General features: G+C 38.2%; 1 protein-coding gene across 1 annotated transcript in view; it reads left to right on the top strand.

Annotated features, from left to right (window-relative positions):
• Nucleotides 1–23,104, top strand: part of whrnb (whirlin b) — an 87,784-nt gene that overhangs the window by 60,497 nt on the left and 4,183 nt on the right. The window contains exons 5-11 of the mRNA XM_046842118.1: nucleotides 619–655; nucleotides 7,093–7,284; nucleotides 8,168–8,380; nucleotides 9,427–9,501; nucleotides 11,216–11,837; nucleotides 13,443–13,624; nucleotides 15,611–15,727. Coding sequence (XP_046698074.1) covers nucleotides 619–655; nucleotides 7,093–7,284; nucleotides 8,168–8,380; nucleotides 9,427–9,501; nucleotides 11,216–11,837; nucleotides 13,443–13,624; nucleotides 15,611–15,727 — 1,438 coding nt within the window. The remainder of the gene's footprint in view (nucleotides 1–618; nucleotides 656–7,092; nucleotides 7,285–8,167; nucleotides 8,381–9,426; nucleotides 9,502–11,215; nucleotides 11,838–13,442; nucleotides 13,625–15,610; nucleotides 15,728–23,104) is intronic.

Raw genomic sequence — 23,104 nt, 5'->3', positions numbered from 1 at the left:
CCATAAAATGTCCAATTCCTGTGTACTCAGAACTTTTACAATTTTAGGGCTTCTTAATTGATATGAGGATCACAAATTGTTATGTTAAAGTTAAACATATTTCCTGAATTTCCTCAACATGCTGTCCTTTTTTAAATAAAATCTGGGTCAGCGCCTGCCATTGTTCTTTGTATCGCTCTGTGAAAGAAGTATTTCAATAGCTGTTGGCTGCTTTTTGAGTTGGTTTCAGATGCCACATTGTCAGTGACTCACTGCAAACAAAAACACACATGCATCATGGGGGTGGATGGGGTGTGTGCATGGCTATAGATCCTGAGCTGATGGCACTCTGAACTCTTTCTCCAGCTTCCCTTCTTTCCTAATGGAGCCTGGTGGATTGAGAACCCCAGGATGTGCTCCTCTAGATATTCAAGGTTTCTTTGAGTGCCACGCTTCATTTCACTTACGTACTGAAACGCCCAAGGCAGACCGCAACTTTTGTCAAGGAACATTTCAGACACATAACAACCGTTTTCTGATTGCAACATTGAATTTTAGCATCGTGAGACATTAGTTGCTGTCACAATATCAGTCCTTGCCGCATGGTAATACACTGACAGCTCTTTCTGTTCCCTGCAGTGTGTCAGGAGATGCTGGTGCAGGGGGCTCAGTAAAGGTAAGGCGCAAATTCTGACACAAATAAACACACCATTTATCAGTTACATATTCAAAACGTGTTCCTTCTGATCCAATTTACACACATCAGCCATACTCTGGTTATGATTGACTCCTGTCATGTCTAGGATGTATTCCCATCTCACACTCAGTATACTCAGGATAGGCTTCATGAATGAATAACTCTGACAGAATACTGTTAAGAAATAACATGATGGAAGGAAAAGACGAGAAAAAGATAGGTGGTGTTTATGTTCAGTGAATCTCATTTATTGCCCATTATATTAATGGTTGTTGTAATTGGCAGAAACTAATTTCTCAGTAATGAATAGGTGTTCAGTGAAGTGTAAGAGTGAAGGTTGTACAAGGAAACAATTTCAGAGCAGAATTTCCCACTTGCTTTTTCACCCTCCTACTTCCTTTTTTATCTTATTGTCTTCACTGTCCTATTTCCTGAAAAAAAGAAACCCTGAATCATATTAATTAATATGGAATAAAAAGGTTTGCCTATATATCTATGGATGTAATGTGCAGCTAACTGTTTTTGTTTGGTATATTTTGCATTTAAAATACAGAGTTTCACTGTAACCTCAATCAAATACAATGATTCTCATCATCACAGGAATCAGGTGTCAGGAATAATGAGGTTTTGTGGTCTAATTAAAAGAACCCAGGCAATTCTGCATGGCTTTAGCTCCTAGAAAGTGTAGCTGGTCATCTTTATGCCATTAGCAGCTTGCCAGTAGCAGTTTGAAAAGATGCAGTGGCTTTCTACAATTGTTTTCACATTTCCAGATTGGTAGCTGCCATGCAGTGTTAGCAAAATTGGATAAAAGCACAATAAAGGAAGGAAGAAAGTAGGAAAGGCTAGGGAGAAAGGGATGGATGGATGGAAGGAAGGAAGGAAGGAATGAAAGAAGGAAGGAAGGAAGGAAGGAAGAACGGAAGGAAGAATGGAAGAACGGAAGGAAAAAGCTATAATTAACAAAATACTGAAATACTGTATATTGTATTGTGTTAATGTTTTGGCTAATTGATGTAATTGGAATCTACAGTATATCTGTGACTTTATAAACAACTGTTTGCTTCTAAACATTTGCCTGTTTACATGCTGAAGTGCTCCCAAACTTTTTATTTAAATACTGACCAGCTGTAACAATTAAACCACCTGCCCAATGTAGTGTAGGTCCTTCTTAGACTCCACCAGACCTCTGTATGTTGTATCTGTCACCAAAATGTTAACAGCAGATTCTTTCTGTAGAAATCGTTGGGAGATGTACTGTACTGTAGGATTGGATTGGGCTTGGATTGTACACCACAGCTCAGAGATATTCTGGGGAATGTGGTGGCCAATAAACACCTTGAAATCTTTCTGCAAATCATTCCTGAACTTTTTTTTGCAATTTGGAGGGTGCATTATCTGGCTAAAGAGACCACTGCCAGTTAACTTGATAGGGTCTCAAACAATGTTCAGGTTGGTACAGTATGTACCAAAGTAACATCTACCTGCATGTCCAGGGCTCAAGGTTTCCCAGCAAAACAGTGCTTAGAGCATCATCCACCTCCACTGTCTTCACAAAATGCATTTTGGGGCCACCCATGAATAACTGATGCATACACACTTGGCTATGCACATCATGTAAAACAAAATGTAATTCATCAGATAAGCCAACTTCTTCCAGTACTTCATGATCTGCATCTATTACTCAGTGACCACTGTAGGCACTTTCAGTGGTGGATGGGGGTCTGCATGAGCACTCAACCTCTGCATTTTTGCAAGCTTTGATACACTGTGCATTATGACACCTTTGTATCAAAACTAGATCTTGTATCAAAAGTGGCTTTTTTTGTTAGATCTGACCAGTCTTCCCTTACAAACACATCAGTGAGTCTTGGGTGCCCGAGACCCTGTTGCCGATTCACCGGTTGTCCCTCCTTGGAGCACTTTTGGAAGGTACTACCCAAGCCCTGCCATTTTGGAGATTCTCTGACCTTCAGTCATATTTTAGCCATTGTCAAATTTGCTCAAATCCTTACCCTTGAACATTTTTCCTGCTTTCAAGACTTTCCAAGAAGTTCACTTTTTGCCTTATGTATCCCACCCCTTAAGAGGCCCCATTGATAATTTGTTTTATTTAGTTTGCCTGTGAGTAGTATTAATGTTATGGATGATCTGTGTAGACTTACTGATATACACTTTCTGGACAAAAGTATTGGGACACCTGACCTTTCCTGCGAAATGTGGTTCTGCTGGAGACACATAATTTTATAGGACTTTTGCGTTCACCTGAACGTGGAAATGCAAACCTGTTCCAGCATGGCAATGCCTCTATGCACAAAGTGAGCTCATAAAGATATAATTGACATGGTGTGGAAAGGAAGATCTCGAGTGGTCCGCTATAGAGCTCTGATCTCATCCCTGCTGAACACCTTTGGGATGAATGTAAACACTGACTGCACCCCAGGCCTACATCAGTACCTGACTTTGCTAACACTGTTTTGGCTGATGAACAGAAATGTCCACAAACACACTCCAAAATCTAGTGGAACGTCTTCCCAGAAGAGTGGAGGGAATTATAAACGCAAATTGGGACTAAATGTGGAATGTGATGCTTAAAAAGCACATACAATGCTTATGACCAGGTGTCTGCAAACTTTTGGCAATATAGTGTACTACTATAAACACGATTAATATAATGCCTTCCTGCAAATGTATCATGTGTTTGAAGCAATTTTCCCCAAATCAAGCTTTAAACCGTGCTCATTCAGACAAAATGGCATGCTCTTTGTTTTCACTAATGACACTTTAAATAGCTTTGGGGTGATTTAATTTAACTGTTATTACTGGATAAAGCATAAAATAAACCCAGTGATCCATTATAAAACACATCCCGGGAGCCACATTGTATTGTATATAAACCTGTACACTGTATTTAGTGCATCATAGAGGTGATGTTGCATGGAGCAAAGCACCGCTGCAGGAGTTTGGCCACTGCAGTGCTCGATGTGTCAGCAGCTTTCTGGAACCTAAAGGCTGGAGCTGAACAAGGGCTATAGGAGGCTGGTAAAGAAATGGAGGGAGGAAAAGTGGTGTGAAAGTGTATCAAAAGCCTTTAGTTCTTTTTTTTTCCTTTCTGGCTGCCAGGCCACAAATTGCATTAGTGTTAGAGTAACCTTGGACAGTATGGCTCTGTAAATCAGCCCCTGCTCTCTGTACAGCCCTCACACACCCAAATCCTTTGGGACCTGTGCCCATGGAACCCTTTTATTAGGATATGGGTGTGTAGAGTCTGTCATTGAACCTGTTACCCAGTTATGTCAAGAGAGCAAATGTATCGCCGAGCATTTAAAACCCTGATGATTTATCAGCGTCTATTCGTGGAAAAAAAAGACTCCAAAAACTTGTTTATCTGAAACTTGTTTAAAGACTCCAAAAACTTGTTTAAATATGTTTATCTGATGAAAAATGATGTTTACCTTCCTCTGAGCTATACAAGAATCTAAACACACTTACTGGCCACTTTCATAGGAACATCTGCACATCTGCTCATTTATGCAGTCTTCAGCCAATCATGTGGCAGCATCATGCATGTATAAGACATGAGCTTTATGTTTGTACAAGAACGTGGAGAAAATGTGTTGTCCGTGACTTTCGAAGTGTAAAGTCATGAAAGTATGACAAAGTATATGTTAGTAAAGGATGAGTATTTCAGATAATGTTAGTATCACAACAGCAAATATTGCAAGTGCAACAGCAAAAGTTTGTCACTACCTGCAGGTTTTTCACACCATTGTAGGTGACATCTTTTGAAATCAGATTTGTTTTGTTCGATTTAAAATTCTAGGTTTTAAATTCATGAATAAATTAATATTGTCATGTTCGTGATCTTTTCCTGCTTGTGACAATAATAAATGTGGGAAGACAGTGAGGGGCAATACGTAAATAAATTGAAACGAATTTGAAGCATAGTATAATTTCAATACTTTCCAAGATAAGAAATGTTTTGCAGTGACACGGCTAGGAAAATATTAGCACTAATTAAAATAATGTGCGGTGTAAATAAAGTTTATTATTTAGGAGAATATTTTTATTCAGACTTTTCTCCTTTTTCTTCTTCTTTCATTTTTCTTCATCTAATTCCTCATTTGCTGCTGTTGTGGCTTCCTCTTCTTTTGCCAAGGGTGTCTTTCCATTAAAACAAAAACCATTAATCTGCCTACAAATTTTGTCCAATTGTTATTTAATTTGGCACACATCATTGTCACAGAAACCTGGACAAAAGTTTAAAAAAATCTGTGAAGCTGCCAAAAGGAAGCAAGGCTGCAGTTTATCTCAGCAATGTCCATTGACACAAAACTGCGTCGTCTTTCTCAGGTTCTATGGCTACAAAACAAATTTCGTGACAGCACCACCTACCGGTCAAAAGGCTCAATAACATGCTGACAGTGCTCACCGCATTTTATCTAATTTTCACTAAAACAGAATTTACATTGTCCTGAGTGCACTGCTGCCAACTGCTTCATTCACTGCTTTTCTCAAAAAGTCACTGTGAAATTCCCAAATTTCTCACTCCATCCTGAATCCTGTTATAACGCTTTTTTGTGATTGCTTTGGCAACACTACATCTGTGGATGTATGACATTAAGTCTGGGTGCTTGGCCCCTGAGAATGCTGCTTGCAAATTTACTTAATTGTACCTAATTTTTTCTTATAAAACAAAGTAAAAAGTAGCTTGGCTCAAAGTTTTTCTGTGTATAAATTTCACAGACTTTACCCCTGTTGTGTTTGATTAGTGTCAGGATTGTACTTTTCATTTATTTGTTTATAGTTTGGAGTGTGAGGAACGACCCCCCCATGAGACAGGGCTTTGATGGGCCTGTGGTCAGTGCACATCTGCTGTCGGATAACACCAGAATGTTTCATGCACTGATATGACAGAAGATGTGGTTATTAGCCTTGATTCCAGCTGAGCGGTGACGTCTGGATCAGGTGCTGTTTCACTGGGGAAAATGAATGAGAAGTGATTATTGGAAGGAGGAAAAAGCAGTACCCTTCCCTGTCAGTCCTTTGTACCCTTTAAACCTTTTAGAGTCTGCACTATTTGTAAAAAGATTTTTCTGACAGAACTGGCAGAAAATAAAATTTAAAGGAATAAAATCTTAAGATGTTTGACCTTGAAACATGGATTGTGCTATAGGAAAAAGAGTCTTGAAGTTTAATTTATATAAAACATTTTATATAATTTATATAAAACATTCAATTAGATTTTCAAAGTTGCAGTTTGGTTTCTTTGATGTAATTTTCTCTGCTTTGTTGCTAAAAATAGTTTATATTTCTCCCTCTTGCTTTTTCTAGTAACAGCAACACAGTGAGTCTTATAGAACCGGAAAATGAAAAAAACGCTCGCTCTCTGTGTCTCAGCCTCCGGCTGGTTTTAATCTACTTCTGATTAAGAGAATGTCAAAAAGGACAAGGCATGAGACAGTTTTTTTTTTTTTTTTTTTTTTGCAGAGGCAGCGGACAGTGGGTTAATGACACAGCAGAGGCAGAGAAAGTGAGCGAGTGAATAAGTGCCACAGAGTGACTCATAGAGCCCTTTCATTCCCTGGGGCGTGCGGTACTTAATATTAGCTCTGGTTGAGTGGAGAGACCTCAGAAGTCTGGCCATACACTTGATTCAGGACGTGTTTGCAGTGCTTTACTAAAGCCTACACACTGACCTGAACACACTTCATTTCACTAAAGCAGCTGTTTGATCAGATGAACTTCAAGTAATCATAATGCCATTATAGAAACTCAAAGTAAGAAAGGAAAGTTGCTGAGAGGCGTATGGCACTGAATTGCTGCATATGAGAAGTAAATTAATATTATGTAAAAAGTAAAATGTAACAAGAACCAAATCAATATAAGAAAGTTTATCATTTTCCAATGAAAACATGTTCCACATTGTTTGCCAAAAGTAACAATTAAATTTTTATATTAAAAAAAAAAAAAAAAAAAGAAATCACAACATTCTTATTTTTTGTTATTTCAGTTATTTAGGATTTCAGTTGTGGAATGTTTCCAAATCAAACTAATTTCTGGTATCACTTCTGATATAAACCCCTCACACAACCCCCAATTCTGCATTTTATCTTCTTGAACTGAGCCTGATCTGATTTGAAATTTGAACTTAAACTTGAGCAGAGGTTATAGTTAGAGTTAGGTCAAGGCTAAGGGTTTTCCTTAAAGAACCAACAACTGCAGTGGCAGGAGACTTTTCCAGTTAGTTATCCAATTCCTTTATTTCTGAGTCACCACTGAACATGTGTTTATCCATCTTTGGCAGATGTTACAGTCTTTTTTATTTAAGCATGATGCTTGCAGGATTTCATGATGCAACTACAAGAATATTTCAAGTACAGAACGTCGACTCTTGACTTTTTGTGTGTTGTAAGGGCCAGCTGTCCCCCGCTCTGGCCTTAGGACTTATAGGGGTCCGGAGTTCTTTGGATGAGCAGGCCTATTTGCTGCTGACCGATGCAGAGAGACAGACCATGACCTATTACATCCAGGAGTACCAGTGTGGTCACATCAGTGTGGAACCTCTCGCCATGGCCCTGTTCGAGCTCTTCAACACACACGCCAAGGTTAATTTTGGGGATAAATTATAACGGATGTCTGGATTCCAGCATAGCAATGCCCAATGTACTGCATTAGACATAAAATAGGAGCTGAAACAGAAAAAGCCCAAGTTTATAAGTGAATTTTAGGGGTGGCACTATTGTGATATTTGCAAATTTCTGTTGTTTCAGAAACTATGCTCCCTTGCTTGTTTTCTAACATAGTCAGCCAACTTCTTGCTTAGCTTAGAATGAAAATGCTCCGGTTGGTGTTAAATGTACCTTTACTAAGTTGCAATTAACATCTAAATCAAACAATCAAACAATTAATCTATCGATCTGTTCGAACCTTCAATAATTCAATTTAATTCATTTTTTTATTAAATAGACCTGGGTTTCATCAAGGTTCCAACAAACAGTTTAGTAGTTGTCCTATATTTGTCTTATACCTAATTAACTCATTTTCATTTATTTCATTTATATATTTTTATTTTTCCATTTAATTTTCCAGAAGTTATTTTGTGTATTCAAGTACCTTGCTAATGCAAGCTAATTTAGCTGAACTTTTTGTGGCTCATTAGCTTTATAAAGTGCTTCCTGCTAACTAAATTTTTAGCTTAGTTAGCCAATTAGTTTGGACATTATTCAATCAACCTTGGTCAAAAACTGCTGTTCCTGAATCAGAATTCATCAAGTACATTGATACTAGCAAGAACTAGCAAATTAGAGGGAAGAAATTAAAGCGACACACATTATAGTAAAAAATATAATAAGGGATTTTCTTTTTGGATAAAATTCTGTTTAATGAGACATGTGGATGCCTGTAGTGTTTAAATGCAGCTTCAATATAAATTTAACACTGCTTGTGTGCAGGTATTGTGTAACTTGTGTTTTCCTGGATGCTCTTTAGCTTACCTTGCTGGCAGAGGTGCGTGCTCTTATTGCTCCTCAGGATCTGGAGCGCTTTGATAACCAGGTCGTCCACCATGAGATGGAGGCATGGTGGGTGAGACATGGAGATGTGGGCCTTATGCACCATGCCAAGCCCATCTGCAGCTCTCATCCTGAGGGCCATGTCCCACCCGCCTGCCAGCTGACTGCATCATCAATGGGCTATGCTAAGGCAAGTGTGTGTGTGTGTGTGTGTGTGTGTGTGTGTGTGTATGTTAGCCCAGTGAATCTTGTCTGCATAGGTCTGCCAAGTATTTGACCCATTCTGTTTTGCTTTGCAGTGTGTGTATGTGTGTGTTTGTTAGTGTATATATGTCCATCTGTCTGTCAATATGTGGTTGAATGAATCCCTTTTGCCCTTTTCTATGGTTGGTAGAAAGTGTCATTCTTTTGATGCTGTAGCATGATGCATGGAAAGATGCAGGATTGCAATACATTTACAGTACATTATTTAAGATATTGTAAAAGAAAAGAAGCAGAGGTTTTTTATTCAACATTGTTAATTCACATATATTTAAGGTTTTGTTGTAATGTTTTGTTGGTTTTTATTGCTGTAATTTCGAAAGAAAGAAAAATAAAGACCTGAAATGGAGGTAATGTTTATAGATGGGCTTAAGGTTGTAAGTTCAAATGTTAAATAACTTGTATTGTTATAATGAGTTGTATGAAAGAGATCCCATAAAATTAAATGTATCTATACAGTAAAAAAAAATACATGATGTTTTTTTAAAACCTACATGTATTGAATAAAACCTCAGTAATTACAGTAACAGTAATTTCTCAAATTACACTATGCAATATTTTTTATTTTTTTTATTTTTTATAATAGCGCTCTCCTTTTTGTATTATTCCTTACTTACTACATAAACATACACATTGGTTGACATACAACATACAAGGTTGATATTCTAAATTTTTTAATGACTTTTTTAAGGTACTTTTTTTTCAAATACACTAAGAAATTGAAAAACATAATTCTCTTATGCTTTTCATGGTAAAAAAAAAAAAATAGTTAAATAGTACTGTATGGCTGTAATGCTCTTACAGCCAAATGCATACATTGTAAATATGTTAGATGGCTTAATTCATACTGAGGGTTTTAGTGATATAAGATTAGTGTAGGTAAGTCAGGTTGGAATCATTTGAGACTGATGCTGTGCCAGTACTGTTGTAGCTGAATTGTTCTTAGGATGACGCAAATGATTTGTGCTTTTACAGAATGAGTGCAGGATGGATGGAAGCGTGGAGGCAGGACCTGCGGGGGCTTTTAACTCCCTACCGGAAATAGCTTTGGTGAGTACAGTATGTAAGAGAGAGAGAGAAACATAAGCTTTGCTGTCACTAAATGCCATGATGCATGACAAATCCAGCTAAGACTACCAGTAGTACCTGTGTTTTCCACCTTAAACTATATCATTATGACATTATTAGAATGTAATCAAAAATAGAACATGATAAAAAAAAAACATCTTAATGTACCTCAGAAGTGTTTTGTCTAATTTCAGTTTAAAGATGTGTCGCATAATACATAACTCATAAGAAAAAAGTAAAGCAGGTTGTATTCCTTTACTTGTATTCTGAATAATCCCTTTTCAGTTATGCACTCGTAGTCATAACTACACTTAAAGCATACCAATATTGCAGATACCAGACTGGAGCCCATTGTGAGCTAATTTCATAATGTGGTGACATTTCGAAATGAAATATCAACTTCTGAAATGTCAGGATGGTTTCCCTATGGTCTAACATGTTCTCCTGTAATTACATTGTCCATTTAATGCACCAGTCAGGAGATGGTACGTGTGACAGGTTACAGTTGAGCTGCAGCAGATTGTGAATAATAGCACATCAGAAATGCACAAGAACAGCTGTAAAAAAAAAAAAAGTCGGACTCAGGAGAGTGATGTGGAAGCAAATGCAGAATTTAATTGGGACATTTTATTAAAATCACTGTCACCGGCCAAAGCCAGGTTTTAGCAGACGCTATCAACAAAAGGCACATACAGTATATGATCTTAAACCAAGCCTTGTACCAAATGGCACAACTGCAGTTTCATGGTACTTCTTTGCGCATGTCTGGGAGGTTTGCGAGACTGTAGGGTGTTCAATTTCATATTTTATACTTGGAAATTATACTCATGAGCACCCTTAATGCAATCTGTGGTGAAGGCCATATCAGAGTGGACTCAGCAACAGTCTTTTACCCAGGAGCAATTGTGTTTGTTAGCGAGGATCAGTTCAAGTATTTTAAATAACAACAGGTTCCTTTTTTGACTAATGCATGCAGCAGACTGTTATGAAAAATTAATTTAAACACCATAGAAGACTATTACAAGTGATAATAGAACAAAACAACAGATGTAACGATATAGCAGTATCAGTCAACAATGACTGTTGTTCAAACCTTTTAAGCTTGATACTAACTGACCCCTACAAAATCCAACCCCCTTTTCCCTGTCTCACATTAGTTACATAGGTGTAGCTTTGCTTTGTATAGGTAAATGGAGAATTGTCATTCCATTATCTTTTGCATTCCAATGCATTCTAAGAGATGGTGGTTATACATGTTCTCATGCAGTAGATGGATAGAGTAGGTAAATAGTGTATGTGTACTGAGATTTATTCTGCAAAATCAACCTTTAGATTGAGAAACAGCAGTGAAGTCAACAGCTTTAAGTAGAATTTGCAATATAATACCCCATATAATGGTAATAGTACAATAAGTACAAAATAATCAGGAAAAAAGTTAACCTTCTGTGATGCTAAATTTGAATCCCGGAGCAGATTACATGTGCAGTACCATGTCACTATTGTAACAGTTAGTCACAACAGTCTGAGAGTAGAAATCCTGGGTTATATGAAACAAAGTTTCATGACAAAAAAATCAAGTAAATTCCAAGAAAAAGTGCTGTGTGTCTTCTTTGTTGATTTATAGGATGTTTCATTCAACTGTTTCTTCCTGAATAAGAATATTTTATTAATTTTGTTCTTTCTTATACCATTTCAGGATGAAGTACAATCTCGTATCGATTCTCCACCTAATTTCAGACCCCCACCTCCTCCTGGACATGGAAGTCCACAGAAGGTCCAGATCAAACGCCCTACATCTAAGCTTTGCCAGACCACCCTGCTCTTTACACCCCCCTGCAGGAAGTACCAGGAAAGTCATGCTTTAAACCACACTGAGACACACATACACTCGTCCTGCTCAGCTCACACTTCCCCATGCACTGTCCACCACAGATCCTCCCCCTGTGTCTCCCATCGCTCTCCTCCACCTTGCTCCCACCATCGCTGCTCTCCATGTTCTCTTCATTGCTTGCGACCTTCAGTTGCACCACCAGCCAAAGATCTGGTCCAGTTTCTGATGAGCAAGCAGACGGCCATGTTGCCACCACATGTTGAATCTGTAGGCCGTTCACCAGCTGCCACTCCAACCCCAAACGGGTCCAATCGCTCCTCTCCCTCCCTCTCTCCCTCACTGCGTATCCCTGCACCGCCACCTTGCAGTCCAGAAAAACCAGAGGTCTTGATTTCAGCACCCGATATGAGTCCCAGCATGGCTCGTCACCACAGACTCAATCCTGGGCAAGAGACTGCGGAGGAGAAGACACGGATCCAGCCACGGGGTAAAAGAATGATTACAAAGAAATTATGGAATTGTTTTTTTTTGTGTAAATGTATACACATTATTGCCTCTGTATTGCTACATATTTAATTTCTGAGATATTATTTCAGTATTTCACTAATATAAAGAGATAGCCTTGATTGAGTGAGCTTCATTTTCTAATACTGAACACAACATTGCGGGTTACAAACATTGGGCCACACTTTTGGGCTTCTGAGTAAAAAAACAATTGGTAAATTTCCTTTTCATGGTGAACGTCTCTAGGTTATTTATGTAACCTTGGTTCCCTGAGGAACGATGCTGCGTCAACAGCGCTTTGGAAATGCTTTCGCATGACCACACTCTAAATCACGGGTGTAATCTGTCCAACGGCGCAATCTCACCAGCAGGGTGACGTCATGACCAGCTATAAGAGCGGGGGTGTCCAAAAGAAAAGCACTGTCCTTGTCTGGAAGGTTTGACAGTATAGGCCAGAGGTGCCTCTCTGTGGCCACCAGGGCTGACATGGACTGACTGATGGCCCTAGTGGTCTCCCTGTTGGCCCTGAGAGCTAGGTCTGTGGCACAGCAAAGCTCTTGACCATGGTCAGCCCCTGTAATAGCTCCCTCATCCAGCACCCATAGCAGGTCAGCCTGATAAGTTGTGCCAAGTTGCCAAGTTGTGCAGGCAGCCAGTGACTTGACCCGTTGCCATGTAAGCCTTGCCCACTTAGGCCGAGGAACTCTGAAGGGGCTCGATGAGCAGTGCCAAGGCCTTGAGGGATGATGCATTACCCAGGGAAAAATAGCAAGCCAGTGTCTCTTTAACCCGTGGCAATGCCCATAACTGCACTCTTTTAGACCCACTACATTAGCGTAGAAAGAGACATTGGGACTAAAGAGGCAAGTCTTATATGACCTGCTTCAGGACCTGGACACCTCAGTGAGCAGGTCAAGGGAAACAGGGCCCATCTCTAAACCCTCTGCCCGAACCGACTGCGAGCCCCATGATCTTAGTCAGCGCATCGCCTAAGCGGAAGCAAGGCCAGAACTCACCTCGAAGAGCGGCATACAAAAGCAGAGCGTCCGCATGGGTATGCGGCAGCAATGGAAGCAGCCCGCTCCCTGGAGAGCTGACTGAGTATGCTCCGCTCCCAAGCAAGCGACACACAAACTGTGCGTATTCCCCGGGATAAAGCGGGGGTAAAGAGGACTACCCAGCCAGAAGGACCTTAACTTTCGTTAAACAGTCACACACAGTGCGCTTCCTGAACAAACAGAAGCTTGCGCCATCTCCACCGCATGTGTTCTTATAGCTTCCTGGTCGTGATGTCACCCCACCGGTGACGTCGTGCAGTTCGGTTGGACAGATTACACACATGATTCAGAGTGTGGTCACCTGGAAGCGTTCCCAAAGCATTGTTGATGCAGTTCCTGAAAGTAAAATCTAATTACATTTGTATATTGATGCCTCTGTGTTTCTGGATTTGTGTCTATATTTATTGATGTGTGGGAGTGTAATATGTGCCTGCACTTTTATAAAATTTTTATGAAGTTGTAGGTGTTTCAAACTCTCTTGTAAGTATTCATTGCATTATCTCTATGTGCTAATGTGTGTGTGTTATCAGGGGCTACTCTATCCCAGCTCTCAGACAGTGGCCAGACCCTGAGCGAAGACAGTGGTGTGGATATTGCAGAGGCAGGGGGAATATGTAAGGACAGCAGTCTTCGGCCTGGTAAAGCTGTATACCAAAATGCATCAGGAGAGCTGCAGGGTGCAGAGAGAGCAGTGCAGGTTCCCAATCACCAGGTGAGGACTGGAGCGTTCAGCATGATTTAGTGATATAGATTAAATCAGTGTTGCTTAAATATGACTTGTACTGCACAACAGGAACTGTCCAGAAGAATAATTTTTCAAATGAGTTTCAATGAGTTGGAGCAGTGATAGTGAAGACTGTAAAAATATCCCTATCCTTACTATAATGTATGATAATTCAATAGTTTCACAAATCCTTTCATGCCCAAATCTCACTATTACTTCAATGAAACATCTTATCTGGATACTGTAGATTTCATATATGGACTGAACCAGTGGCAGGCCGTGCATTTGGTACCTGGGCCTTCAGTAAAGACTTACCCGACTTAATCCACCTCTTAATACCACCACTATCACATCGCAATTATAGAAACTATCGATACAATACAAAAACACAATATAACAACACGTGGCATTACAGAGAGAGAGGCATTTTACATATGAGGGTAAAGTCCATTTTACTAAAGCAAGCTCACATCATCTGAAGCAGTTCAGAATCATTATTTGTGTAATAACATGACAAAAACATAAAAAAATATTAATAAAGTACAACCTACTCACCAGAGATGCAGAATCATAATTTGCACCGCTCCTTAGAGGCTGTAATCCAGTGGTACCGCTCGTATTCACTGGTCTGGAAGTGGCGAACAAACCCTTTCCGGGGCTAAGACAAGCTAGCTAGCTTCTAGGTCGGCCGACCTCTCCTCACGATGTCTATCTTTTCTTGGAAATGTTTTTTAAGTATGTCCGAGACCAAATCAATTTCTCTTCCTCCGTAGGCATAAAAAAGTCAAATTCAGATGTATTCATGTGTGCAGAGTGCTACATACATCTTTTCCAGTTGATCTGGGCTGTAACAGTTTTCCTCTGACCAACCAATCAGAGGATGGAAAAATGCTAAATTAATACAATCTCATGGAACAAATATTATAATTTAGGTTGTAAATGTAGGACAGTGCTTCTGATAGTGTTTAGGCCAGCAGAGAAGGCTTTGCTTGCCCTGACTGCCTGCCACTGGACTGAATGTTAGAGAGGGGGAGAGGAGAAAGATTTTTAATTACACTGGTGTTACCCAGAAGATGATGGGTTCTCCTATGCTGATTCCGTCATGTCATTGTAGAGCTTTTCCTTGCTGCTTTGGGGGAGCACCTGTTGTAAACCCCGAAACAAATACAATTGTATTGAACATAGAAAAGTGTCCCGATTAACAATGTTGATTTGTCTGATTTGGTTAACCAGCTATATGGATTTATTTTCAACTAGTGTGCTCTCTTACCATCCAATCAAATTATGTGAAAATGCAGATGTGATTGTATGCCTGCTAGATTGTCCCGGAGTCGAAAGGTAAAATCTGATTGGTTAAAGCAACAGCTTCTAGTAGCCTGGACTGTAAAGTTTAGGACGCTTAAAAAGCTATGAAATGAGGAGGATATTAATGAACAAAAATATATTAAAGCGTAAGTCAGTGATTCCAATTCCGAGTATCTGCCAGAAGAGAAGGCCTTGCTTGACGACCTACCACTGGTCTACTGTATACTTTATCCAGGACCGTTCATCAGTGACACCAACAAAAAACATATATTTTGGAACTTGTAATTCAAAGCGTTTCATTTGATAAAGTTTAAGGACCTTTCAGGTGTCAAAGTTTCTAGCAGTTATTATAATGAAAAAACGTACTTGAAGAGACAGAAAACAGCATGTTTCTCCTGATTTTAACCCCTTCTCTATGTTCACAATTTAAAAAAAGATTAAAGGAATTGCAATGTTATAGCTCTTTATTAAGCAGAAAACTGTCAAGGCCCCCAAGGACACACTGATGATCAAAGCAGTAGGTAGCTCATAAAGGGGAATTATTTTAAAACTTTTATTATACATACTATTTTGCATGTATGAGTTTTCTCTGCCTCTTCCTCTGTGTGTGTGTGTGTGTGTGTGTGTGTGTGTCTGTGTGTGTGTGTGTGTGTTTTGTGTGTTGTTTAGTCTGGGCAGTCTGGGCCTACATTGGTACGAATGTCGAAGAGTGCTAATACTCTGGGCATTGCTGTGGAAGGTGGCGCCAACACCAGACAGCCTCTTCCACGCATCGCAACTATACAGGTATGTATCATTAGCACCACTGTCCATTTAGTAACAAATAACCGAAAGTGTTGTCCCGATAAAAAGCTTTTCAGGATCTAAGAGAAACTCAGTTTTCAGCCCCATAGGAAAGAGCAATATTTGTTAAATGAAAGCCGAGAGACAGTTTAAATTCCTAAACTCTAAGACAGCAATAATAAGATATGTGCCTGTTTAACGAACCGTCAGATGCCCAAGCTCAATCGGATTGATGCTGTGAGACATTAAGGTCCTCTTAGAAAGCAATTTTCTGGTGGACACTTAAGCTGTGGGTCAGTGGAACAGCATTGCTCGTATAACTGCCTGTTAGCCAATTAGTCATGCGATTAATAGCCTACAGATCATTTGTGCTACGGGATTTTAACTGCTTTAGTATTAACTTTACCTCTTTGACCTCTGGAAGTAATAGTCTTGTGGTGTCTGCAGTATAACACATTTAGGCTGTCTTTTTAAGATTTCTTTTTTGTTTTTGTTTTATTTTGATTACAGCAATGATAATTCACTTTATTTTGCAATAGATGGTTGTGAGATTATCTAAAATTAAATTTCTATTAATAGTGAGACAAGTGCATTATCTTCTAAGAGGTCATAGATAGTTTATCTTCTTTTAGTTTCCTGTCCAACTGCATATTAGCAAGGGGGAAAAACAAAGAACTAGTAAATAATCCACCACGGCTTTGGAGGAGGACTTGTGATATATGTTTTAGTGAAACTGGCTGAAAAATTTCAGCTCAAGAGGCATTTTACAGTGTAATCATTCAACACAACTAGTACTGATAGGCTGTATAATTCCTCAGTTTGGACTAGAAAGAAATCAGTCCCAGCATTCTTTTTTCTGTTTTCTTAAGACTATTGGTGGTGCTCTAGCACTAGGTCGCAGTCACAAAAAAGAAATACTAATCCACTTTATGAAATATTTCAAAAGCATATAATGCTGTTAAATGCTGAATAAAACCTTATACTGATGCCTCTTTTCGAATCTTTGAAAGGCAGATGGGATAGCTAAAGGGGTTGTGTCATCAGAATTATAACAGGCATCGCTTGTGGGAAAATGTGAAACAGCATGTTCTGAAGTAAGGGAAAAATTAGTTTTTTGTTTGTGTGTATATGTGTGTGCGTGTGTGCATGTGTGTGTGTGTGTGTGTGTGTGTGTGTGTGTGTGTGTGTGTGTGTAAGAGAGAGACAGAGAGTTGGTACAGGTTTGCATTTTTTCTTTTTACAGTAGTCGCATTATGTAAAATTGACAGATTTTTTTTGGCTTAATCAAATTGGTCAAATTACTCAATATGTAAGAAAAGAATATTCAAGATGTAGAAAATGAGTGACACGGTAGTGAGATGTATTATTTCTCATTTACCACAACAGTTAAACATATATAATGCAGTGGCAGGCCGTGCCCGACTTAATCCACCTCTTAATACCACCACTATCACGTCGCAATTATAGAAACCATCTATACTATACAAAAACACAATATAACAACACGTGGCATTACAGAGAGAGAGGCATTTCACATATGGAGGATAAATACTATTTTACTAAAGCAAGAAACCTAGTTAAGACTCTAAACCTCTACACTACAACCGCAACTGTGCACCTACATCATCTGGAGCATGTAACTTGGCTGTAACAGTTTCCCTCTGACCAACCAATCAGAGGACGGAAAAATGCTGACGCTACTCTGGGCCAGCGAGCTGCCCTGTGAGGCAAATATGAAATCGGATTGGTTAAAGAAACAGAGCTATTTCTTAAGGAGACTATGGTAAAAAGGCCAGCAGTACTGATATTGAAGGCCCTGGGCAGATTAGATTGACATGGCAGCACATAGAGGCTGAAATCTGATTGGACAAAAATCCAACAACCACATACACGTACTGGAAGCAGTGCAGTCAAGAGAAGCGCTACGAAATGAAGAGAAAAAACTGTTGGAAATAAATTTCTACGTTTTCATGGATCAAATATTAGAATTTAGGTTGTAAATGTAGGTCAGTGCTTCTGATAGTGTTTAGGCCAGCAGAGAAGGCCCTGACCGCCTGCCACTGATATAATGTTTGTGGAACATCCTCAAACTAAATAGTTCCTTAAATCCTGTAAAAGTTTCTGTCAGAATACCAAAACTATGGTGTAGTGATATTTTGTCAAATCACATACTTACATACTAACTGCAAAAAAAAAAAAAACTAAATAATAATAATAATAATAAAAGGAACAGCTGTATAATTTGAGCCATGACCTCCTTTTCTTTGATTTTGTGAATTATTTAATGTACTTATATATATATATATATATATATATATATATATATATATATATATATATATATATATATATCAAATCTTTACAATTCATCTCCTTTTTGATTGCTATGAGTTTCATCAGTGCCGAGTGTAGTGCCGAACCCAAACGAGAAACTCTCAAGATGCCATTTTTTCTGATTAGAACACAGCACAGAGCTGTAGTGCTGCTAGTTACAGATTCTTATGCACCCACTTATGCGCTGCATATCAGAATCAACCATGACGACACTTGCAAATCTTTCTTAAACATATGCAAACCCTCTGGGCTGCGAAGTTAAAGATTCAATTAATTAAAACAATGCTGTAGAGTGTTCAAAGGTTTTGACAGAATGTAGAGCTGTTATAACAATAAGGCTCTGGCCATTAGTGATGTAATTGATGAATTCACCTTTTACTTACAGAAATGAAATAAAGTGCATTGTTGTCTCACAGCTCCAGGTTGAACATGAACTTGGACTACACCACATGGTATTAGGTCTGCAGCTATTGATTATTTTAGTAATCCACTGGTACCAATTAATCGAGTAATCAAATAAGAAATATTTTTTCTTTATTAAAGAGCAATATCAAATATACAAAAGAAAATAAGACAGGTCTCTTAAAATGAACAAGTAATTTGTTTACTTTTTAGAAAAACGTACATTTTTATTGCTAAAATTGCACACAAGAACATCTGTGAAAACTAAACCCATTTAATTCCCATATTACAATGCAAATATAAATAAAAAATAAAATAAATGACAAATTACTTTAAGAAGGTAAACACACTCTTTTTTATGTTTTAGTTTAAAATTATCCCAAACTTTGGAAACTTTCTGTTGTGTTCTGTGGACTGAATCTTCTCCTCGTCCCTCACTGTATTCTCTCTGTTCCTTCATTTTTCATTCTGCAGCATTTTCTGTGTTTAACTGTCTAGGGGTCTCATTTATAAACGTGGCAGACGCACAAAACGAGGCTGACAACATGCATACACCACTATCCACTTATATAAAATGCTTTTTTGTATTCAAGTTACTCAAGGAATCATTTCAGCTCTACATAGGGTGCTGCCACTCCAACCTTTCAGACTTTAGCAGTTAGCTGTTGTATGGCTGAAAACTGCTTTTAATTGGTGTCCCTTATTAAGTCCCTTATTATTACTTTGCAACTAATAAACTTTTAAAATATTTAATCAAGAAAAGTGTCCAGTATACAATGAAATATACGAGTGACATCAGCTTCTACAAGTATTAACTGACACATTCTACCTGATAAAACAATTGACCGGAGCCAGCCGTTGACAGCATTCATTAACCTCCAATAGAAAGTCTTGAAATCTGAGTAACCAGACATCCCCAATAACAATTGGTGCCGCAGCGACTTTAGCACTAACCAAGGTCATTGCACAACAAACCGATTCCATCAAGGCAAGACATCAAATAGAAGTGTCAGTGTGGTGGTATCTAGTCAACAAAACCTCATCAATAACTGTGTTATAACAGGACTGGATGGTGGCATGTAGGGACCAACCATTGCACCTAACAAACACCAAATTGCCAGCCCTATGGGTTTCTGGAAAATCTCATTATTAGATTTTGTCTCTCCATTTTGCTGTTATAATAAGATCCACACTTCCAATCCAATCCACATTGAGAATGCTTTTCACTAGATGTTGTAGAGTGGCTGTGGGGATTTGTGTACATTCAGCTTCAAAAACTTAAGTGAGGTCTAGCTCTGAAGATGAGCAAGAACACCTGACACACAGTCAAGATTTAAGTTCTTCATCAAAGTATTCAGTGGGGTTGAGGTCAGGGCACTATGCAGGACACTCAAGTTCCTATATTTTAAACTAGGCAAATCTTGTTTTAATAGACCTTGCTTTGTGCACAGAGCCATTGTCATGTTGGAACAGTTTTAGGCCTGGTTCCATTAAACTGAAATCTTGAATTATAAGCATACAAACACATTCTGTACAATTATGTGCTTCTTTTTTTTGTAAACAGTTTGAAAAATGCTTTTATATACGTACATACAGCGGGGAAAATAAGTATTTGACACATCAGCATTTTTATCAAGTGGGCTATTGACACAAAATTTCCACCAGATGTAGCCATCAAGCCAAATATTGAATTCATACAAAGAAATCAAAACATTTAAGGATACAAGTTGAGTCATAATAAATAAAGTGAAATGACACAGGGAATAATTATTGAACACACTTTGTTTAATACAAAGTATTAAAAGCCTTTGTTGGTGATTACAGCTTCTAGACACCTCTTGTATGGAGAGACCAGTCGTCTGCATTGCTCAGGAGTGATTCTGGCCCATTCTTCCACACAAATAGTCTTTAAATCTTGAAGGTTCCTTGGGCCTCTTTTATGAACTTTGATCTTCAGTTCTCTCCATAGATTTTCTATGGGATTTAGGTCAGGTGATTGACTGGGCCATTCAAGCAACTTGATTTTCTTTCTTTGAAACCACCTCATTGTTTCCTTGGCCTTGTGTTTGGGATCCTTGACTGATGCTCTTTCCATTTCCGGATAATGGCCCCCACAGTGCTCACAGGAACATTCAGCATTCTGGTCTGCAGTGAAATGCGCCTATAACCATTCCCATCAAAATGCTTTTCAACGATAAGATTACGAAGATCTTCAGAGAGTTATTTGCTTTTACCCATCATGAAGTCTTTTCTGTGTGCATCCTGGGTAATAAGAAGCCTTTATAGGCCATCACTTAGGACTAAAGCAACTGATATCAACTAGTACTGATAGGGGGGCAGGGTTTATCTCTCAATACTCACAGATTTCAGGTGATCTCTTGGCTTTCTATGCCATTTTGCACCTTGTTATCTTCATGTGTTCAATACTTATTCCCTGTGTCATTTCACTTTATTTATTATGACTTAACTTGTATATTTAAATGTTCTGATTTCTTTGTATGAATTCAATATTTGGCTTGATGGCTACATCTGGTGGAAATTTTGTGTCAATAGCCCACTTGGAAATCCCCTTACTGATAAAAATGCTGATGTGTCAAATACTCATTTTCCCCGCTGTATGTGTCCAGATACTTACAGTGTAGCTAAATTGCCCCTTGGTATAAAAAAGTGTACGATGATTGGTTATTGGTACTTAGCAAAAGAGCACGTATTCTCATGTTTCATATTACCTACCCATTCACACTCATACGTAGCTTTCTCTAATCATGCTAATGCTGCTAATTGGAAGCTTCTTCTGAGGCAGCCATTTATATATTTCTGGACCGCTGCATCACAGGGCATTGTAACAATATAAAAAAATATATATAAAAAGAATTTTTTCACAATCTCACACACTTAGCTAGACAAATATTGGCTACGCAACAATTGGCTAGTGTCAATTGTGAAGGATGAAGTATGGCATATATTTTACCCACAGATCATTCTGATTGTTTCTTTTTCTTAATAAATAAAAAAGCCAACCCCCATTTTCATGGTGAAGCAGTCTAATGTTTTCAGATAAGTCACACCCTTGCTCCGCTATCACCATTGGTGGACTAAAATACTCATTTGTAACAGTAGTGATGAAATTTTGATATCTGTCTAATTCTAGTGGCCTTTCACAGGGTGTTCAGTTATAAAGTCACATTTGGATGAACAGTGGAAGACAGGGTAGTAAATTCTGTCCTTGTCTTTGTAATGAGAATTGACATTTTTACATTTATGACATTTCTGAATTTATACATAGATTTATCTGTATCAAGTGAGACACTTTTTAGCATGTTTTTCACTGAAACCCCAAACGAATTGTTTATTGTAACTTGGTAAATATTATCACAGCAGAGTTGAAATCTTCTGAATTGCTTCTACATCATCTTTTGCTGAAGGAACAAAACACACAGGTGGTAGGGTTGTACATAGAAAAATAATCAATGACGGTGGTGTGATGTGGCCCAATACCCCAGAGTAGATATTTTAGAGTAGATTTTATTAACAGCATATGCTCAATTGTTTCATTGTTCTTTAATAGAACTTTAGTCTTTTCACAGAAGGATGTATATTAGTATCTATAGCAGATAAAGCAGATCTTTTTGGCTATAGTATTTTAGATTTAAGATCAAGTTCCTTTGATCACATATGTATAATCATTGTTCCTTCATCATTTTTTTCCTTTCCTGTAAAGGAAAACATTATTTATAAAGCACTGGCTCTGACTTCATCCATAAATGTTAAATGTTTCCTACAGAAAACCACATATCAATGACATGAACATTACATGAAGTGTCCATTATACAAATCCTGTAAAAGCTATTAATATAAAAATCATAGCGTGTTATAGTGAAGCATAGATGATCAGAATTGAGACTTGATTAACACAAGAGTCTAAAACTTTATTTTAAAAAAAGCAGCAGCTGAAGTAAAATGTCTTTAACGTGAAGAAGCAAGTGACAGTATTTTTGTTTTTTTTGCTTTAAATTTTTTTAAGTATTGTTATGGCATTTCCAGGGCTGCCTACTTTTAAAACTTAATGGTAGCCAACTTCAGCTCAGTGCACTTCTGGCATGTCACAGTATACAATAATGGTGATGATGTAACATAGCTTGCCAGGAGAGGTCAATTAGAAAAATGAGCAGCTGAATATTTCCAGAAGTTTCACATTATTTCTCGTAACTTGGCACTCTGTGAAACATTTAAACATCGAATTCACTGTGACAGCAGTGTTAAAAAAAAGGTCACAACACAACCTTATCTCAGTCGAAAATTGTCACATAATTTGTTTGCTAAATCGGTTTTACTTAATATTTGAGTCCTTATGACAGACGATGCCTATTAGAATAAGACATTATAGATGTTTGTGCAGTGTGTGCATGAAGGGCAATGACAAATGTGGGGTCCACGACATATGATGCAATTCGGGACCTATAATGGCATCTCTGTATAATTAATATCAAAGATATTTCTGAGTAAATGGTATGTAATAATGCTGTATCTGGATAATGAAGCTATATAAAAAAAGGGTTTATGTTCGCTTGAATGATTGTTAAAAAATGTAAGTCTTATTGTGATACTAGACCTTGTCATGGTGAAGGAGCTTGTGTACTTCAC

This window comes from Silurus meridionalis, chromosome 27 (genome assembly GCF_014805685.1).
Source record: "Silurus meridionalis isolate SWU-2019-XX chromosome 27, ASM1480568v1, whole genome shotgun sequence".
NCBI classification, from domain to species: Eukaryota; Metazoa; Chordata; class Actinopteri; order Siluriformes; family Siluridae; genus Silurus; species Silurus meridionalis.
Note: the sequence above shows the minus strand (reverse complement) of the source record. Positions and strands in the feature narration are given on the sequence as shown.